Genomic DNA, 20,182 nt, shown 5'->3' with positions numbered 1-20,182 from the left:
CTCTATAGTGCTTTACTGTGCAAATGTATGGATGTGTGTATTTTTCTTTTTCATTGTACTCTGACATTCACTTGTCAAGACTTCTGATCTTTTTATTTAATATTTATGTTTTGACCATGGACTGCGGCTGCTAATTTTGATGTGCTTTGTTCTGTATGTTATGTGTGTTTGTATGCACTGTCTGTTCTTAAAACTGAAAACTACAATAAACATATTTAAAATAAAAATGCAACTTTGCGTAGGTGGGAGCATGTCATTGTTTTGCAAGTCTCCAGTCGAGTCCAGTCCCAAGTCAATTTCCCAAGCCCTTAACTGAGTTTGTAGAGTACAAAAAAAGTCACAATACACCCTTCATTAAATATAATGCCAGTGGTCAAACAAAGTTAGAAATTTTTGTGTATGTCATTTTGGACCTGCACGTTTTGTATGATGCAATTCCTTGTTGTTGTTGTCCACCAATGGTTTTGGTCGACAAATTAAATAATTGTTGGTGTACATTTTTTCCCCAGCTGGCACTTAGTAACATCACATCATGGTTTTCTCTCCTGCAACTGATTGTATGGACACTGTCAGATTGGCTGAAAGTGAAAATATTCTAGAGATCTGGGGAATCAGGTGTAGACTTGTAAAGCGCTAACGTTTGTTGATTCAGGAAATAAAAGGAAATGAATTGATTCTTGGCACACTTTTTAAAATAACAAAGGCCTACTTTTAATCTTTGGGCTTTGGGGGGAGGCGTAGAGTTTTTTCCAAGACAAAAAGCTAAAGTCTAAGTGAAGTCACACAAGTATTGGTGTTCAAGTCCTAGTCAAATTGTAAGTCTTTATTGATTAAGTCACGTCTAAAAGTAATAAAATGTGTTACTCGAAACTGATTTGAGTCCAAGTCATGTTACAAGGGTCCACACCTCTGCATTATAAATATGATTCAGGAACCTGAAGCTTCCAGTGCAAATATGGGACTGTACTCATTTAGGAAAATAGCAGTTAAATGTTTGGACACCAAAAATAGTTGCATTCACAGATCACAGATTCAGTGCAGTGTGTAATATGACATCATCAAGAAAGTTCTACAAAGTTCTAGAATGCAATGCTCCCTGGGTAACCCCAACCCTTTCGAATAATAACAGAAGCTACAGTGGCCTTCGAGGCCAAGAACAATTCTACATTTTAAACAATGCACCTGATGACATTCCAACTATGACACTTTCAAGATGGCGGCACTAGGCCTTGGTCCAAAATATGCAGAAATATGGACATATGTGAGACCCTTTCTAAGGGAAAAAATAATAATTCAAAAAAATGTTACAGCTATTATGCACTAAATTAAATGTACTTATGGATATTATAATTACTTTCTACAAAATCTGCTAGGAAATAAAACCCCAAATTCTACACACTGCAGGTTTAAGCATGCTTTTAAGTTTGAGTTTTATAGGTAACATAAAAAACACATCAAACAAATAATTTTTCGTCTCTGTTTTTGTTATCCCCCAAAGTATTCTGTACTCTATGTACAGTCTTTTTTGCACATCTTTGCATTAGCTGTAGGTCTACAACCAAACAGCACTCTCCAACTATCTCTGCCCATTACTAATGCATGAAAAAAAAGTAAGAGGAAATAACTAATCATAGGAGCAGGCCATTCTGCTATAGTTGGTTTGCAAGAATAGTAATTTAATTAGTGAAACTCTCAAGTCTTGCATCCCTCAGGCTACATCATAACCCGGTACACTTGTCTTTACAGGAATTGCATGACATCATAGGAAACAGAAATTACCCGACAGTACAATAATGTCACTGTAATACGACCCTCAAACACACTGCAGGTCTCCATAGGAGTATTAAAAGCGGCTGATATATTTCAGCGTTGGGGTTAGTTCAAGTGCAGTCAGGAGATTGCATTTCCTGAAAGACTATTGTCGGCAATTATTTAATACTTCGGAGTGATTTAAATTAGGCTATAAAAGTTATCTGATTCAGAACAGGGCGAGTGTGTGAGAATTGGTTCAGATTTTTTTCAAAACTGTCTTAACTTTCACATCATATAATCTTATATATATATGATGAGCGGGCTTATGTCAAATAATCCATTTGAGACAGTTTAGACCAAGTGTTTTTGTAAGGAATGGTCAGAAATTATAGGTAGGTTCACATGCTGTTTATATAGTTTTCTTCCACAAAAAAAAATATATCCCACAATAGGGGGACTGTAAATAATGAGGCGTGAGAAAGTCTGGCCTGAAGACCAAAAGGAAAAGGGAGTGGACAACAATAGACTTCCTGTCAAACCAGCTGACAGCATGTCATTTGGGAAAATGTGATTGGTGAAGGCTTAGCCCTGCCCACGTAATGTCAACTCTGACACACACAAAAAAAAAGAGTTATCGCGTACATCAAACATTGAAGATATGAAGGCCTAAATAAACACAAAAAAAGCTGGAGTAGGGAATAAAATGAATCATACATTTCAAAAAATAAAATAAAACATTTCTTGTTTGCTCCAAGATGTTGGCTTCTGTGTAGGAGACACTTGTTCATTTAAGGCCCCATGTGGCCCATATGGCAACTGTGGCCAAAAAGCTACAAATGTGAAGAAGTAGGTCAGGTCCTCACTTTTGTGTCTGTCTGTTTTTTTCGGGGCATATATCAAGAATACACACACACACACACACACACACACACACACACACACACACACACACACACACACACACACACACACACACACACACACACACACACACACACACACACACACACACACACACACACACACACACACCACTTTCACCCCGCTCACAAACTACTTTTGACTTGCAAATACACTACTTTTTAAAAGAACAAGTACAGTAGTGTGGGTGTATTCTTGATATATGGCCTAAATAGCACCTCATAGATTGAATGTTGATTCAGATGTTTTTCTGAGCCAATAGTGTTTATATCTGATCGATTTGTAGATAAAATGCATAAAAACGGATATTTTAATATTATGGAAAATATAACTGAACAGTTAACATTATAGGGTGACATTTCTGGATTTAAGCTAATTATTTTTACAGACAGCAATTTCGTATGCACAGTGCACACTTACTTAATTTTCCAATACAAGAATACCAGGAGCATTTATCATCCACACAGGCTAACACATAATATGTAGTCTAACCAAGGTTTCTGGAGAGCTGCAGCAGGAGCAACATAAATCTGCCTTCCTCCTTAAAAGTCTTGTGACAGGGTTTTCATAGAAATCAGAGAGGCCTGAAGTAACCGACACGGTGTGCGTGTGTGTGTACAAATATGTGTGGGAGACAGAGAGCGCTCTGAGAAGTGTAACTGTGGTGGACTGGCAGGTGCTCAGTTCCTGGAAAGTGATCAGTGCTGCTGACTAATAGCTGGATTCTTGCAACAACCACAAAGCTCTCTCTTGACAGGCCTCTCGGTTATTCAGGTTGAAGCAACCTCTGACTGTACTCAATGAACAAACATCTTGTTCTGAAATAACATTAGTCTGGAACACTTTGGAATTTTTTTTGCATTTTTTTTTTTTTGCCCACAAATGCAGCGGTACAATGGGAGATACAACATTTAAACCACTTTGTTGTATATATATTTGTTGTAAATCGAGTCTGAAGACTTTTTTGTTTCCATCTCAACCTGCAATTTTGCTTCTTTTATTCGCCTTTAAATGTTTTATAAGGTGTTTTATGTATTCTAATCTTGCCCCTGTAAAGCACTTTGAGTGGCCTTGTGTCTGAATTGTGCTATATAAATAAACTTGCCTTGCCTATATATTTGTCCTTGGCTACACTCATGTAGAACAGAAATCTCACAAAAAAAAAACATGTTAAAAGAAAAAAGAAAATTGTCAGCCATGCTACTACTAAATACTGTTATCTGCTATTGCTGTAATAGATTGTCAGTCTGCGATGTCTGATGCTTTCCAGGAGTTATTTATCGCGTGATGAGATATTGTGATTGCGGTATACTCAGTTTCCTTTGGCTGCATTGTGCACCTTCTTCCACTTCAGTCAGTGATCTAGTGTTTCCCAGAATGACTCGTAACAATCCCCACAGAAGGTGATGTGAGCGGCTTATTTTCACCTGATGATGTTCCGTGTAGGTGGCCGCCTGAGTAATAGCGATACTATCGTAGACCCACAAGCAAAAAGAAGAAAACAAGATTTTTTTTTTCCTTTTCTTTCTTTCCAGTGTAGAAAAAGTGAGTGGTGGCACAAACACAAGCTGCAACATGTCTTTTCAGCTGCAGTGCATGCCAGTCTGTTGAGGATGTAAGGAGTAAAGTTTACTCAGTTATTTATTTTGCTTATTTTGTGTGATTTTTAGACACCTGTGTTTATATTTCTAGAAAGAAGTGCTCTTTGATTTTTACATGTAGTATCAAATAAAAAATACTGTACTGTTTACTCCATTGATAGCAGTGTATCCTGCAGAGGGAATCTGGAATTGGGAGACAAAATATATCTCCAAATGACAAACTAAGCCCCAAAATGCTCTTAAGTTTAAACAAAGACTAAGAGTCAACCTCAAACAAAACTTGCCTACGCACTGAAAACAGGTAAACAAAAGCAGGATGCCTCCCTTCCCTGAGATATTGTAAACTACTTCAAACAGCCCAGATCTTGTGACCCGAGGCAATGAACTTCTTGTGGTGTTCTTTTCTCAGAGGACGTGTTGGCACAGGTCACCGAGACTAGGTCCACAGCGCTGCCAGACACTTTTCACGCCGACAGTTTCCGCCCAGTTTCCTCTTCAGTCACGTGAATGGCTCAGTAGACTCAAGTCAATGCACAGGGGAACAGATGCTCAAAGATTTCTGCTGATCTGATGAGCGAGCGCTGTTATCAGCAGTGTGAGTCACGTATTTTACCATATACTGGAACATCAGATACGCCACCAGACACTATATCTATACACTATAACTGAAATGCTCATGTTATATGTTCCATATGCCCGGTCTGACCTTGGTAAAACTGCTTTTAGCCACAGTGCCCCTGACTCCTGGAACAGCCTACAACATCAAATTGGAATGAATACACTTATAACTGTTAACCAATTTAAAGTTATTATTTTGAATCAGCCCCACTCCACTTGTAACTGTTTTAATTAGGCTATTGTTCTGTTTTATTCAATTGATCTGAATGTTTTAATTGTTGTTGTCTCTTTGTAAGCTTGTTGTGTATTCTCATTGTATATTGTGTATCTGTCTCGACGTCATTGTAAAAGAGGGTAACCCTCAATTGATCTTTCGAGAATAAATAAAGGAAAATTAATATTTGACAGTGCAGGTACAGCAAAGTCAGAAGGGCTGTGCAAAGGTTTTTTTGAAATTCAATTCAAGGATTTGAATTAGACTTTGGTGTATTGCTTGGATTCACATCGAAAAAGCAACCATTTTAATTCAATGAGCATTTCACAAATTTAAAATAAAGAAATATGGAAATCGGATAAAATAATCCTGTATTTAAACCAGTGACACTGAACCAGACCTTTCTAATAAAATGACATTGATCCATCAACCTGAAAGGATTGATACTTATTTTTGAACAAACTAAAACCCATCTTTTGAGTCTTTGAGGCTTTTATGTAGTTTCATATTATTACAAATGATGGTTTATATTTTGTTTATTTAGCTCAGTTTTATCTATATTTTATTGTTTGTTTTCAATATAATATCTTTATACTTTTTTTTTGATTTTATTATTTTAAGATTGTTTTAAACCTGCAGTGTGTAGAATTGTGGGTTTTATTTCCTAGCAGATTTTGTAGAAAGTAATTATAATATCCATAAGTACATTTAATTTAGTGCATAATAGCTGAAAAAAATGTTTTGAATTATTATTTTTCATATATGTCCATATTTCTGCATATTTTGGACCAAGGCCTAGTGCCGCCATCTTGAAAGTGTCATAGTTGGAATGTCATCAGGTGCATTGTTTAAAATTTAGAATTGTTCTTGTCCTTGAAGGCCACTGTAGCTTCTGTTATTATTCGAAAGGGGTGGGGTTACCCAGGGAGCGTTGCATTCTAGAACTTTCTAGAACTTTCTTGATGATGTCATATTACACACTGCACCTTTAAGTAAGTTTGGTATTTTATTTCTATTGACTGTTTCTTACTCTTTTATCATATTTTATTGCTTAGCGTGCAGTAGTCTCCGCAATCCATTTTTGCTTACTTCCTTTGTTGTAATCAATATAAAGCACTTACATCTGATCTGTTTGAGGGTGCTATCAATACATTTTGATGGATTGAACCTGTGCACACATTGTAGAGTAGACCAATAAAAAAAACATTTATTAAGAAACATACACTGTAAAACATCACAGCAATTTTAAATTCAACATTCAATTGTAAAAGTCCACATCACTGCTGCGGTCAAACACCTCAAATTTGAAATAAATCTCTCAGTGCATCATATAAACTCTCCCTTTGCTGTTGCTCAAACTATTGATAAACTCAAGAATGTTTCGGTGGGTCAATACAGTAATAGGAAACATGCAAACTGACGGTAAATATGTTTCTTATGCAAGATGTGTTTTTAAAATGTGCACAGCAGCAAAATAACACCTGACCACATTTTCCGAGCTGCACTTTGCAACACATCCCACATAGGAAACCTCTTGTCCTCTATTTTGATCATATGTGACCACAGACGGTGTTATGAGAGCGATCTACATAACAAACTGTGACACTGGCTAAATACCGAGCCATTATTCTTAAGGGAACTAATCTGTTTTTGAAAAATCTGCAGCAGGTAAGATGTAAATGGCAGAGTTGAGTTTTAAGCCTTACAAAACACATAACATAGCTCTACTAATCTACACTCTGAGGGCGTCCCGTCCAGAGCAATGCCGGATTAGAATTAGCCATGCTTTGCAATTGGTCGGACGTGCAAAAACCCATTCAGCGGACATTCTAAAGAGCCATATGTGGGCCACCACCATCACTCAGAAAAACACTTAGTGTTAGGCCATTTGCATGTCGTTAATCCTCCCCACTCACTCAGGGCTCCATGGTGGCTTCCCTTATTGGGTTTTGATTCAGGAAGTTCAGAGAGTCCGCGGTGCTGTCCGAGCTCGGGGTGGACAGATATTCTAACTCGTAGCCGCCGCTGTTGTTCGCCGGGCGCACTTCGTTGGAGGTTATCTTGTGTTCCCGGATCTGCTGCAGCTGGTGGCTGGCGTACTCAGGCTTGGTGGTGAGGGGGCCTTCGGGAACCTCTATGCCCAGGATGTCAGTGACCATGTACGGGCGCAGCCAGCCCACCAGAGGGGTGCTGCCCGGGGTGTAGTGGGTCTGCCGGTGGTAGAACAGGAGACCATCCACCTGTAGACACAAATTTAGAGTTAAACGAATTAAATCCTGGGGGGGCGCTCCGGTGGCGTAGTGGATAGAGCGCGTACCATATTGGCTCCGGCCTTCGTTGCAGTGGTCGCGGGTTCATATCCGACCCGTGGACCTTTACTGCAGGTCATCCCCCCTCCCTCTCTCTCTGTCTCCCCATTTCAACTCTGTACTATCTAATAAAGCTTGAAAATGCCAAAAAATAATCTTAAAAAAAAATAATAATAATTAAATCCTACAAAATAAAATGGATTTCAGTATTTTTGTTTCATAAAAAAAAAGTTTAGATATTATTTCCCAACTAGGGCTGTCAAAAGTTGAACGTGTTAACTTTAACTTTTTTTTGGTATTCTTATTTCTTGCAATAATAATAAATATATATATAAATAATATATAAATTTATATTAAGCAAGCATATTTGTCCACTCACACATCTTGATAAGATTATTTTAAAACTTGAAAAATATAACCTTAAAGGTGCAGTGTGTAATATGACATCATCAAGAAAGTTCTACAAAGTTCTAGAATGCAACGCTCCCTGGGTAACCCCAACCCTTTAGAATAATAACAGAAGCTACAGTGGCCTTCAAGGACAAGAACAATTCTAAATTTTAAACAATGCACCTGATGACATTCCAACTATGACACTTTCAAGATGGCGGCACTAGGCCTTGGTCCAAAATATGCAGAAATATGGACATTGTATGAGACCCTTTCTAAGGGAAAAAATAATAATAATAAAAAAAGAAATTCAGCTATTATGCACTAAATTAAATGTACTTATGGATATTATAATTACTTTCTACAAAATCTGCTAGGAAATAAAACCCAAAATTCTACACACTGCAGGTTTAAGGTACATTTAGGACAGATAAAAGTAATGTGTGATTCATTTGCAATCAATAGCGAGCTAACTATAGACAATCATGCGATTATTAACAATAAAATATTTTAATCGATTGACAGCCCTACTCCAAATAAATCATTACACCTTAAGCTTTGACTCAACACTACTTCCAATGTGCAACAATAAGGTGTTAGCAGAAAAACAGTCAAAGGGCGGCAGTGGCAAAGTGGGTAGGGAGTTCGCCTCTGGTGTGCAGGGTCCGAGGTTTGATCCCCCCGCCTACCTGCCACATGTCGAAGTGTCCCTGGGCAAGACATTGAACCCCAAATTGCTCCCAATAGTTAGCCTGCACCCTGCGTGGTAACTGCTGCTATCGGTGTATGAATGTGTGTGTGATTGGGTGAATGTGTACAAAACAATGTAAAGCGCTTTGAGTCTGTGAAAAACCAGGGAAAAGCACTATATAAGTGGAGTCCATTTACCAAAGAACAAGAGAAAGTTTCTTACGTTGTAGCTGTACTCAGCGGCCAAGGCTTTCTGAATCGGCTCCGCTTTGCACTCTGTGTTTTGGAGGCTCACAAACCGGAACTGTTGGACCAAACAAAACCAGAGAACAACGTTGTTAATTCCAAACACAATTTGTCTTCTTGTCAAATGCGAGTAGTTGTGTTCAAACGGTCAGTTTACTCTTCAAAGACTCGGGCGTATACCCAATATAACTTCGAAACAAACTTAGTATTAAAAGAATTTGGTCACAGCTGCAAGACTTGTACTAGAACCCCAGATGTCCCACTGGGAAGGAATGGATGGATGAAATGATAACATTGTCTTCATATCAACACATGTTTGGAAAGATTAATAGAGGGGGGAAGTGCCTCAGACTTGGGAGGTATTGTGGTTCCATGTTGAACTGAATCGTCTGTCTGTCTCTCTCTCATAAATGATTGTAAACTTTCTCTCTTATTATTTGTTCATTTTTGTCCATGGCTGTATTTTGGAGTTGATGAAGGCAGCCTTCTCCGGTGTTGTATAGCGCTCTGTAATCTGCAAAACCAAATAAAAACTTGAATTTAAAAAAAGAAGAAGAAGAAGAAGCCAGTTTTAGCTCCTAGTGCCAACACAGAGGATTAAGAGGTGGAACCCACAGTTCACCCAGGCTTCCTAAAAGCATCATTAGCTTCCAGAATTGTGTGTAATAATCTCTTCATAGCGTGATTAGTACCGAAGACGGTAATGGGAGTTTGCCTTTCCTTTCACTAATCCCCCCCGCCCCCCCCGAAGAGGTTCAAGTTCAGGGCTTTTATTCATCCCATGTGTGGAAATAAGGTGCAGCAAAGCATTGAGTACCAGAAGAAAATACAGAAAACTTTGGATTGAATAAACAGCCCAATTTCAACTCCTCCCACCTGGCAGATGCTACGGAGCCTTCCATGCACGCACCTCCACACTCAGGAACTGTTTCATTCCAAGGGCCATAAATGCACTAAATCAGTCTGCTAAGTGTCTTCGATAAACTGTGTGCAATGACAATTACCATGCGAACTACCTCATATACAGAAACCTGCACTACATAGAGTATCTATTGCTGCATCATTCTGAGCCAATACAATTGCAAAAATTAACCATTTGCACTACATGTACAGTTTAATATATTGTTTTTTTTTATTGCTTTTACTGCCTTTTTTATCGTCTAATCTTTTATCTTGTGTTTTTTTAATAGCACTGATGAAGAAACGTTGCACACTGAATCTTGTTGTACTAGTAAAATGAAAATAAAGGATATTCTCCAATTCTATGTTGCAGCATCTCAAGTAAGACGTTCTAAAAAAAAAAAAAACTAGGGAGGAAAAAAATGTAGCCTGAAGTGAAGAGGCCCTATTCCTGGAGCTGCTACTCACAGGGTTTCGTTTGGCGATCTCTGATAGGCCGTCAGCCTCTTGGACTTTGGACTGCAGCCAGTAGAAACGGAACTCGGTCTGTTGATGAGAAAACAAGCAACTGTAAACAAATTTTTTTTCCCCCTGCAAATCCAGAGCCAAGTGAGATGGGCAACGTGGCAAAAAAAAAAGAGAACACATCTGTTGAGCAGACTTTGCTACTTAAGCAATTAGACGAGCATTCCTGGATTTCTGCAGGATTAGAAGGCAGTTTCTTACCGGGCAGTCGTACACCGGGTGGCCTCTCCAGCACATGACATCCAGGATGTAGTACGTTCTGTCCACCTCGCTGTATATGCAGTCCAGGATCGTGTAGTCTGCATGGGGCACAGAAGAGGGCCATTAACGGTGTATGAGTGTGTGTATGAATGGGTGAATGTGGTAAGATATGTAAAGCGCTTTGGGGCTGAGAAAATCGGCTAGAAGGCGCTATATAAGTCAAGTCCATTTACCATTAACAGATATAGAGAAAAATACAATCATTCATTCATTATTACTTGAAATCCCAACTATACATTGCTATATAAAAAGCAATAAGAACCTTCACAGCTTCATAGTATTAAATTAACTCAGCACATTGTATCTGAAGGGGGTTTGACGGTGTTGATCATTACCAAACGGCACAAAAGCTACAAGTTCTTATACTGTATGTCTTGTATTGGAAATCACTTCCAGGTCTTTTATGGTGTTTTGGAACTAGAATTAGCCACCACCCAGAACCACAAACAGTGCTGCTGCAAGATATTTTTAGAGACAAAAGCCTGTTAACAAGTCAAAATTCAGCAAAATAGCCAACAGCAGTACAGTTACAATATCAACTCTTCACTGGGTGCTTTAGTTGGATATCTGCTCTAATTATTATTTTTTTTTAACCTTTATTTCTACAGGTAAATCCCATTGAGACCGAAGACTCTTTTGCAAGGGAGACCTGTTTTCCTTTCCCACGTTACCATTCACACACACATTCATACACCGATAGCAGGCTAACTATCGACATTCACGCGAGGCAAGGTGGGTTAAGTGTCTTGCCCAAGGACACAACAACTATGACACAGGTGGCAGGGCGGGGATCGAATCTCCAACCCTTTGATCATCGGCCGACCCGCTCTACCAACTGAGCCACAGTCGCCCCAAAATGTACCCCCTTCGCCACAGAAGAACCCCCCCCCCCCCTTTTTATCATAATTTTCTACACTTCCCATCATAAATCAGTCATGTTGGTAGCTTTGGAAAATATGGGATCTCCTAGAATATGACAAATATACAATTTTGTGAGTTTGCACCGACTGTCCCACCATCAGCAGGTCGTTTTTTTCTGTGATTATTGTATTAAAAAAATACTAAGTTAAAAGTTATTTCGATGTTGTTGATTTGCACATCCTGCCTAGGTCATAACTACCCCGCTCCACATCCAACAGCAGGCGGGCCCACCATGGACATATAAAGAAAGGCCCACCTACCTTTTCCCATGGCGGAGTTGTGTCGATTCCCACCGGGCAGCAGGGAGGGGAAGCGGTTCACACAGTAGCCGCTTTTAGTGTAGGCTGCAGTGGAACCCTTCAGAGACAAGTCACAAACACAGACCAGAAATGAGGGAAGAAACAAGCGTTACCATAACGTCAGCTACTCCCCAGAGTCATTTTTAACAGTAAACTGAGTTTAAAATGACATGTGCATTGTTTTTATCTGGTTGGCAATCAAAAAGAAGAACATAAGATAACACTTTTCTTTCAAAGCTGCCTGAAGCAGTAATTTAGCTTAAAGGTGAAGTAAGCGGTTTATTTATGTTAATATAAGTGTTAATCTCTATTTATTCATACAGTGATCACTTACATAATGTGCGCGTTTCATAAAGCCGATCTCTCAGTCAGCTGCTTTGCATGAAATCGGCAAATAAACTTATTGTATATCCCAACATTTTTATCCAATCAGAAGAGAGAACGCTACAAACCGACACTCGTCTCACTCATATATAGTATATACACTCCATGGTCTCACTGCCGGTGCACGCCAGAGCAACAGATGGGTGAATGTGTATGCGCCTACAATGGCGGAGCAGGTAAAAATCCTTCCCAATGTCTGTTTTGATGGTTTTTAAATCATGTTTTATCACACTTATGGATCTGAGATGATGCTAGATAACTTGCTGCTTGAAGACCGCAGTGCATTAATGTGGTGACGTAGGGACGAGCGAGGGGACTGCTAACTGCAGTAACTGACAGGAGGTTAGCCAAAAGAACCATTCTGCTTACAGCACCTTTAAGCCAGAAGTACTTAGTACTAGTATTTATTGCAGATTTGGATAAATCATAAAAAGATATATATATTAGGGCTGCTATAATGCCACATGCAAAAATCCCAGCTAATGTTCAATGCTGTGAACTGTGTTACAACACAGTTATGAAATTAACATATATTTTAATTAGCATGTAATCATCAGTTTAAACAACAGAATTTAGCAACACGATCATATTTGCAATGCTAATGTTTTTTTGATGATTTCTCTGAAAGAAAATATATGCAAGTTGATCAATAATGCCAAGCTGGGAGGATGCCATCTTTAAGGGCTTTCTAGAATTGGAAATCGTTGCGTCTTGGCAAGTTGCTGAGAACTTGCACTGAAAGAAGAAGTGAATGGAAAAAAGGTCTCTAGTGCATTATGTAAATACAGCGGTTTCCTTTCACCACTTACGCAGACTTCTCTGAAAATACGAGGACAATACTTCCCTGCCCTGTCTGAAATATATCATAGCTATGAGCATATTTCTTTAGTAGCTCCCCACTTTGACTCAAAAGTCTCCCAAGTCTGAGGCACTTCCCCCCCTCTACAGTGTGAAGTCTTCCCGCAGAGCTGTACAGAAGTAAAGAGATAAAAAGCTAAAAGTGTCACGGAAGGTAACTAACTCTTCTGAATACATTTTAATCCTGCGAATAGATAAAACGTGTCTTGTTCTGTTTTGCTCAAGTGACAGAAAACCATCTGTTTGTATGTGTGTTTCAAAGAGCCTTGGGTTCTGGTTTAGTAACGGGTGCTGCTGCGCCGCGGTGGGGGTCACACATGTGTCGTCAATGCGGTCAAGGTCTCCAAATTATGAATGAGGAACCAGATGATTGCAGTTATGATGCGATAGAGGATTGCGTCACAGAGCTGTGAAGTGTCATCACTAAATTAAACAAAGGTTTGTGTGTGTGTGTGTGTGCGCGCTGAGAGATGAAAACTGTAATCTAGGGGCCAGTATGACAGGACGGCCGAGTTTTACCACAGTTACCAGGAAACTGCATCTGCTCGCTGTACACGGCATTTCATTACTCACAAACCACAAAGCGAATACGAGGTAGGCCTAAATGACCAAGTGGTTTTATGTAACACTACCACAGAAAAATACGTGATATTGTAAGTTAACTGGAAAGGCTGGAGAACTGAGTTAATTTGTTTTACAGTGAGCTAATTTCACGTTACATTAAGGGAATAGGCAACAGAAGGGGTTGTTGCCTCACCTGCTTCTACTCACAAGATGGTGACAACGTTTTGAAGACATTATCGTGGCCTCTGAGAAATAGCAAATGGCAATTTAAAAACATTTCATAGACTAAACAATTAAGAGAGAAAATAATTGGCAGAATAATGGCTAATTAAAATAATCCTTTATTTGAGCTGTAGTCCTAATGTTGTGGCCTTGACAGGGAGGGACGGGGAAAGTTATACTGTTAAGCTTTTTCTTTTTTTTTACCAAATTGAATCGTTTCCTTGAGGCCTAGTAGTGGACCACGACCCTAACGGCCTCCACACACATCCTACCTCTACTGCGCGTCTACCTCGCGTCTGCCTTTTTTTCACCGGCCGTGTAATCAACCTGGAGCGGGCACACATCCAACCTCAGACGCACTGCTGATGCCCGTCGGAGGCACGTCTGCAGCGACGCTCCCCTTTACCTCAGGAGGCTCGCCTATTTTTTTCTGAGAGCCGCGCGTCTCTCTCGGGTCTGGCTGCTTTAACTGATAGAGAAATACTCTGCTGAGAGTCATATTGACTTCATACCGGTTCAGTAGTTTCACCATTTCCTGGTGTGTCCCTTTCAAAATAAAACGGCCAACAAGCGAAATAAGGCAATGGGGCGCACGGATTACTGTCCAGACTCAATATAAATCATATGCATCAATAATGACATGAAAGAACTTCATTTTTAAATTGGAATTATCTATGAAATCTCTATGTAGAAAGATAGGGCTTTTAGAAGCAGCGCTGCAGCAGCAGCAGTTGAGATGCTGTATGTGTGTCCGAAAAAAGCGTGAGAGACGCAGCAGTAAGGTAAGGCAACGCGCTCCAGAGGTAGACGCAGGATGAGTGTGGAGGCCGTGAGATTGGCATCCGCTACTAAAGATATAAATGGAAAATACACAAAAGAAACCTTAGGTCGTTTGGCTTGATGCACCCCAGATTCAGAGAAAATTGGTAAAATATTACCCAAATTACACCCTTGATTTGATCCTATTCTTGAGGAGCCTTTGCAGCATTAGACGTAGGCAATCTCTTTCCTGATGATCTTACTTTTGGTTATTTTTTTTTCCTTCCAATGACATGATTCAAGTTTACTCTTCTCGATGACACTTCTCGTATTTCCAAAGGAATGACGAGACCCAATGTGACTCAATACGACTGTCATTACAACATCAGCGTTGCCTGCGTGTCCGGGCACTACTTGCTTTTGTTATGTCTCGTTCTGAAATCTTTGCATCGCTCGCTGTTGAGGCCAATGCTTGTTTCCTCTTTGCTTTTTATTTATTTTTTTATTCTTGTAGTCATGTGGCATACTGTTTTTCTGCTGTACATGTAGCTGAATATTGTATTTTGGTTAAAATAGTATGCAGGTCAGATTCAGAATTATGCAAATGTTTGTATTGATATGGTTTATATTTAGTTCCTTCAATACAAACATCCACATCTTTAGTAAAAATAAACTACAGTGCTTCAGGCCTTACAGGTTTCTCTTTCATGGTTATGGAGAATTCTTCTTAACTATTCGTCCGCCCGTTATTAATTTTGAGTAGGGTTGCTCAGCCAAGGCAGCTCATCTTACTCACAGGCACGACTCAACTCAATACCAGGAATGCTGTGTTGAATTTACAAGTCTGTACCAATTAGAGCGCTAATAATCCTCTAGAAATATTGATTCAGTTACAGCCGTGGCCGTGCATTCAAATGAGAAAAGATCACGACTCGCACGATTTAATGTTAATACAATTTTGAAAACGGTTAGACTTTCGATCAGGGCTGGGAGAAGACAGACACATCGGAGAGGGCAGAGATGGAAACTACTTCAAAAAGCCATTTAGAATGAGCACAGAGTCTCGACTGTATCTACTGTTTATGTGTGTGAATGATCCATGTTGTTATTTGATTATCGTTTTCCTGTTTCACAAACTGCACTGGCAGATTTGTATGGCACAATATATATATACGTATATATGTATTTTTTATTTTATTTTTACCTTGGAGGCAACGATGAGAGATCTTTTCCCCACCGGACAGACCACCATCAGCCACTCAGTGTCCAGCTCTGACGGTACATCCACCAGCCACTCTGACAGCATGAGCTGAGGAAGAAGAGGGGTTAGTTAGTTAAAGGTGAAGTAAGCGATTTATTTATGTTAATATAAGCGTTAAATCGCTCTTTATTCGTACAGTGATCACTTGCATAATGTGCACGTTTCATAAAGCCAATCTCTCAGTCAGCTGCTCTGCATGTAATCGGCAAATAAACTTTTCAGGGATCCCGAAACTGGTATCCAATCAGAAGAGAGAACGCTACAAACCGGCACCCGCCTCAGTGCCGGTGCACGCGCAGAGCGACAGATGGGTGAATGTGTATGCGCCTACAATGGCGGAGCAGGTAAAAATCCTTCCCAATGTCTGTTTTGATGGTTTTTATCATGTTTTATCACACTTATGGATCTGAGATGATGCTAGATAACTCGCTGCTTGAAGACCGCAGTGCATTAATGTGGTGACGTAGGGACGAGCGAGGGGACTGCTAACTGCAGTAACTGACAGGAAGTTAGCTAAACTGACCATTCCGCTTACTGAACCTTTAACCATCTCAGCAGTTGATTTTCTCCATTAAAAAAGTATTACTGTCATATCTGTTTGCAGTCCACAGGCTTGTTGGACTGCCATTCTAAAAACAAAAGCGCCCTCTGATGGCATAGATGAGGAATGCAGCAGGAAAGAGCATGGGGTACTAATAACGATTATGATAATATTTCACACATGAATAAGACTAATATCTAAGGGTTATACTTGTTTGTGTAATCTGGTGTTCCTACACGTCATGCACTATTATGACACTACTACACTACTACCTTTTTTTTTTTTTTTTTTTGGGGCATTTTTATGCTTGTATTGATAGTGCAGAGATAGAGGTGAAATGGGGCAGAGCGGGGAGTGACATGCAGAGTACGACCGCGGGCGGGAATCAAACCCGGGTCTGCTGCTGGGCCTGGCCCGGACGGGGGACGCCCTACCAACTGAGCTAAGGGCGCCGCAAGACAGCTTGCACACTAATTCTTAGAATGACAGAAGTATTGTATATATTTTTCAATAAAGTGATTTTTTTTGTATTTTCTTGCTTTTTATATATATATATATATATATATATATATATATATATATATATATATATATATATATATATATATATATATATATATATATATATATATATATATATATATATATATATATATATATATATATATAATAGACATAGATGTATGTTTGTATAAATGTATGTATATAATAGATATATGGATTGTATAAATATAAAACAATTATAGTATCAAGTTGTATATTTGTATGGATTGTAAATATCAAATATAGTATAACAAATTGTATAGATTTGTAAGAAGGATTATAAAGAACACAGGAAGCTAATATAACAAATATGAATGATTGAGCTGTGGAAAAGGGGGTTAGGATTAAATAAGTTTATACTTCTTCCTACTCCTTTTCAGGCATATCAAGTCAATATGTTATTTGCTTATTTTTTTTTTTTTTTGTGAAATCATTTGAACATAATTATTTGTATTTTTATGCTTTTCATTTTGTTTTGTAATTTTGATATGTCTGAAATAAATTGAATAAATCAATCAATCAATTATAATAATAACACATCACAAACTGACTTGGTTAGCGTAATGTTTCGGCAGCTTCCTCCTCTCAATCTCCATCCCCTCTTCTTCTTCTTCCTCTTCTTCTGTGGTGGCGACCTTCTCCCGTTCCCCCTCTTCCTGTTTCTCCATGTCGTCCTCTCCCTCGCTGTCCGCCCCGGTCCAGTCCCCGTCAGCCAGACGCCGCGCATGGTTCACGTAGTTTAACCTTTTACTGAGGGGAAGCCATTGGGACGGAAAAAAAGGGTTTAGTCAGATAGATGACGATAAAAAAAATGTCTGTGTAAATTACGAGTGCCCGAGACAGTAGTAGTACTCTCTGAAAAAAATAATAAAACGTGCATTATAAATACAGCCTGGTCCGACAATAGTGATCGAGGGTTCCCCACAGCTAAAGACAAGTTAGATTGAAGACTTTGAATGCCAGTTGGAATGAAATTAGAAACCAATTATACCAAAAACCAAAATTGTTAGATGAAAACTACATCATTCACATTTCGTAAGGGACAATTAGGCTTTAAACATGACTTCTTTGGTCCAGTGAAAAAGAAAGATTGACTTCAAATATTGATATTATTGTTTTAATTTATGTACTAGTAATGCATCTGTAAATTATTAAAAAAAAATAGATGCTACCAATCAGATCAGACCAAAAAAACTTGATAGAATCCTTCTCCCTGTATCTTCTAAGACTTTTGAAAGATTGATTTGGTAAATTGAAATACCAACTACGGCTTTATTTTTAGATGAACTACTTGTCCTTTTAAGTTTGTTAAAGGATCTGTAGGGACACTGTGAATATGCGATTTGATCAATAATGTCAAGTTGAGGGGCGCCTTTAGCTCAGTTGGTAGGGTAAAAAAATTTAGTTTTTTGTCCGTCTGTGAAAAAAAACGAAAATAAAAGTTTCATTAAAAAAATTAAAAAATGTGAAGACCCTTACAGTTTCTGCTGGTCCAGGAAGCGTCTGCGCCTCTCGCTCTGCTCCAGCACACTGTACTTGCTCTTGTACTGGGCCAGTCGAGGGTGGGGGCCGGCCGTACTGTTGGGCTCCTTGGACACAGCAAAGCTGGTCGACAGGGATTTGGTCAGGTCATCCATGATGGGGACTCTGTTAAACAATACAACAGTGGTTATATGGATGCCTGCATTTTTTTTTTTTTCAACCATCCCCGGGCCTTTCCTGAGAATACTGAGCCTATACACAGGTGCCTTTACTATTGAGAAATGTGGTTCCCATTGGGGCTGCTCCGGTGGTGTAGTAGTGGATAGAGCGTGGCTCCGGCCTTTGTTGCAGTGGTCGTGGGTTCAAGTCCGACCCGTGGACCTTTACAGCAGGTCATCCCTCTCCCTCCCTCTCTCTCTCTCTCTCTGTCTCCCCATTTCAACTCTGTCCTACCTAATAAAGCTTGAAAATGCCAAAAAATAATCTTTAAAAAAAAAGAGAAATGTGGTTCCCCATTTATGTTTTGCTTGCCGTGCAAAATTAATATATAATGTAAGTGGTATGGCACTGCATGATGCTGCCTTTAGTGGTTCTAGGGCAAAGGTGTATCCGTTATTTACTACAGACATTTTCCGTATTCATTCTTCTGCCAGTTGACAGACATCTGTTAAACATTTGCACGATGGCACAGACACACGTTGCAGGTTGTTAGCTTTGGTAGACACTAGACAGATATTTTTCTCAGCTGTCTTTAAAAATGCAGAATAATAATTCAAAAGAACTGCTACTTTTTTCAAATATAGTTTTGCCCTTTTAGGTTTATGGCTACATAGATGTCCTGATAGATTGGGATATTTAATTTAACCATGTATTATTTTGTTTGTCGTTTTTACCGATTTTATTGAAAAAATTATAATCAGAAAACGAGTCAAAATTGATGCAGCATTTTCTAAGTCGGAGGGGACTTTGCTTGGGAACAAGACAGTAATGGTACAAGTCCAGCATGAGACCAGTCACTCACTGGAGACGTGCCAGTTCACCTCCTGGGAAAATATAATTATCTTTTTAAAAATATCAGCTGTACAGTTGAACAGGAGTGAGCAGAATGGATGCATGTTTATGTAGCACATTGTGTGTTTGGGCCCTTTGAGTGTGTAAATAATAGCAATCATCAAATATGAGAAGGTGGGACAAGATAATGTTTTGCGCTTTTGCATGATACCATTCTTATCTTGATAGTGTCATAATAACCCAGCAATAGTCAGCATGTAAACACTTAATTAAATATCAACTTATATTCAACATCTGTTCCCTCCATAAAGTAGTAGAGTAGCCTGGGCACACAGAACAAGAGGGCTTCACTTAGGCTAATAACTACGAACAAATGTGATGGTTTTGGTCAGGGTCGTTTCATCCACACTGTAGTAACTAACTATACACATGGGGTTTATTAAACATAGGCAAGAAAAATCCTCTCAAACGAGTCACGACATGATAAAAGCTCGCAACACCTGGATAGTCAGTTATCTTAGCAGTTAGCATCGTGCTAAACCCGCTAGCCGACCACTGATTGTAGGGCGTCACGTTACGTTACAGCTTTATATAACGTGTTCAATATATCTATCAGACCAAAAGTAACCACGGAACATACGGTGTGTTCAGAAAATAGCTGTTTACATGAGTTAAAATACCTTGGAGACTCAAGGAGGCTGCTGATGCTGCTGCTGCTGCTACAACGTCACGCCGTCATGTTATTCCACCAGTGGTGACATGTGGTGGGCCGACTAAATACTGAAAAACTATACCGGAGTTTTCACTCAGGAAACTGTAAACTTCCGACTAACCCCTGAGTTCCAATCCCCATACTTTCCTACTATTTAGTATGCCAGAAAAAGATTTAGAATGTCCCAATACATGCACG

The 20,182-nt window shown here is 39.2% G+C and overlaps 1 protein-coding gene across 1 annotated transcript; it reads right to left on the bottom strand.

The window, feature by feature from the left end:
- Positions 1 to 6,297: 6,297 nt before the first annotated feature.
- Positions 6,298 to 20,024, bottom strand: snupn (snurportin 1). The gene is made up of 9 exons (XM_080027902.1): positions 19,953 to 20,024; positions 18,259 to 18,426; positions 17,331 to 17,529; positions 15,639 to 15,743; positions 11,609 to 11,705; positions 10,368 to 10,465; positions 10,110 to 10,187; positions 8,719 to 8,799; positions 6,298 to 7,346 (listed from the first exon to the last, which is right to left on the bottom strand). The coding sequence occupies exons 2-9, from the start codon at positions 18,414 to 18,416 to the stop codon at positions 7,023 to 7,025; spliced, it is 1,140 nt and encodes a 379-aa protein (XP_079884028.1). The 5' UTR covers positions 18,417 to 18,426; positions 19,953 to 20,024; the 3' UTR covers positions 6,298 to 7,022.
- Between the last annotated feature and the right edge of the window lie 158 nt (positions 20,025 to 20,182).

This window comes from Ammodytes marinus, assembly GCF_949987685.1.
Source record: "Ammodytes marinus genome assembly, chromosome: 5".
Taxonomy (NCBI): domain Eukaryota; kingdom Metazoa; phylum Chordata; class Actinopteri; order Uranoscopiformes; family Ammodytidae; genus Ammodytes; species Ammodytes marinus.
The sequence above is the reverse complement of the archived record's forward strand: the minus strand, read 5'-3'. Positions and strand labels throughout refer to the sequence as shown.

Excerpts from the sequence above, each read along its gene's own strand:
- snupn (XM_080027902.1), bottom strand. The coding sequence starts at position 18,416 with ATGGATGACCTGACCAAATCCCTGTCGACCAGCTTTGCTGTGTCCAAG. Across the intron at positions 10,188-10,367 it reads ACCCGGTGTACGACTGCCCG|ACCGAGTTCCGTTTCTACTG; the intron begins GTAAGAAACTGC and ends TCTCATCAACAG. Across the intron at positions 7,347-8,718 it reads CCGCTGAGTACAGCTACAAC|GTGGATGGTCTCCTGTTCTA; the intron begins GTAAGAAACTTT and ends TTGTGTCTACAG.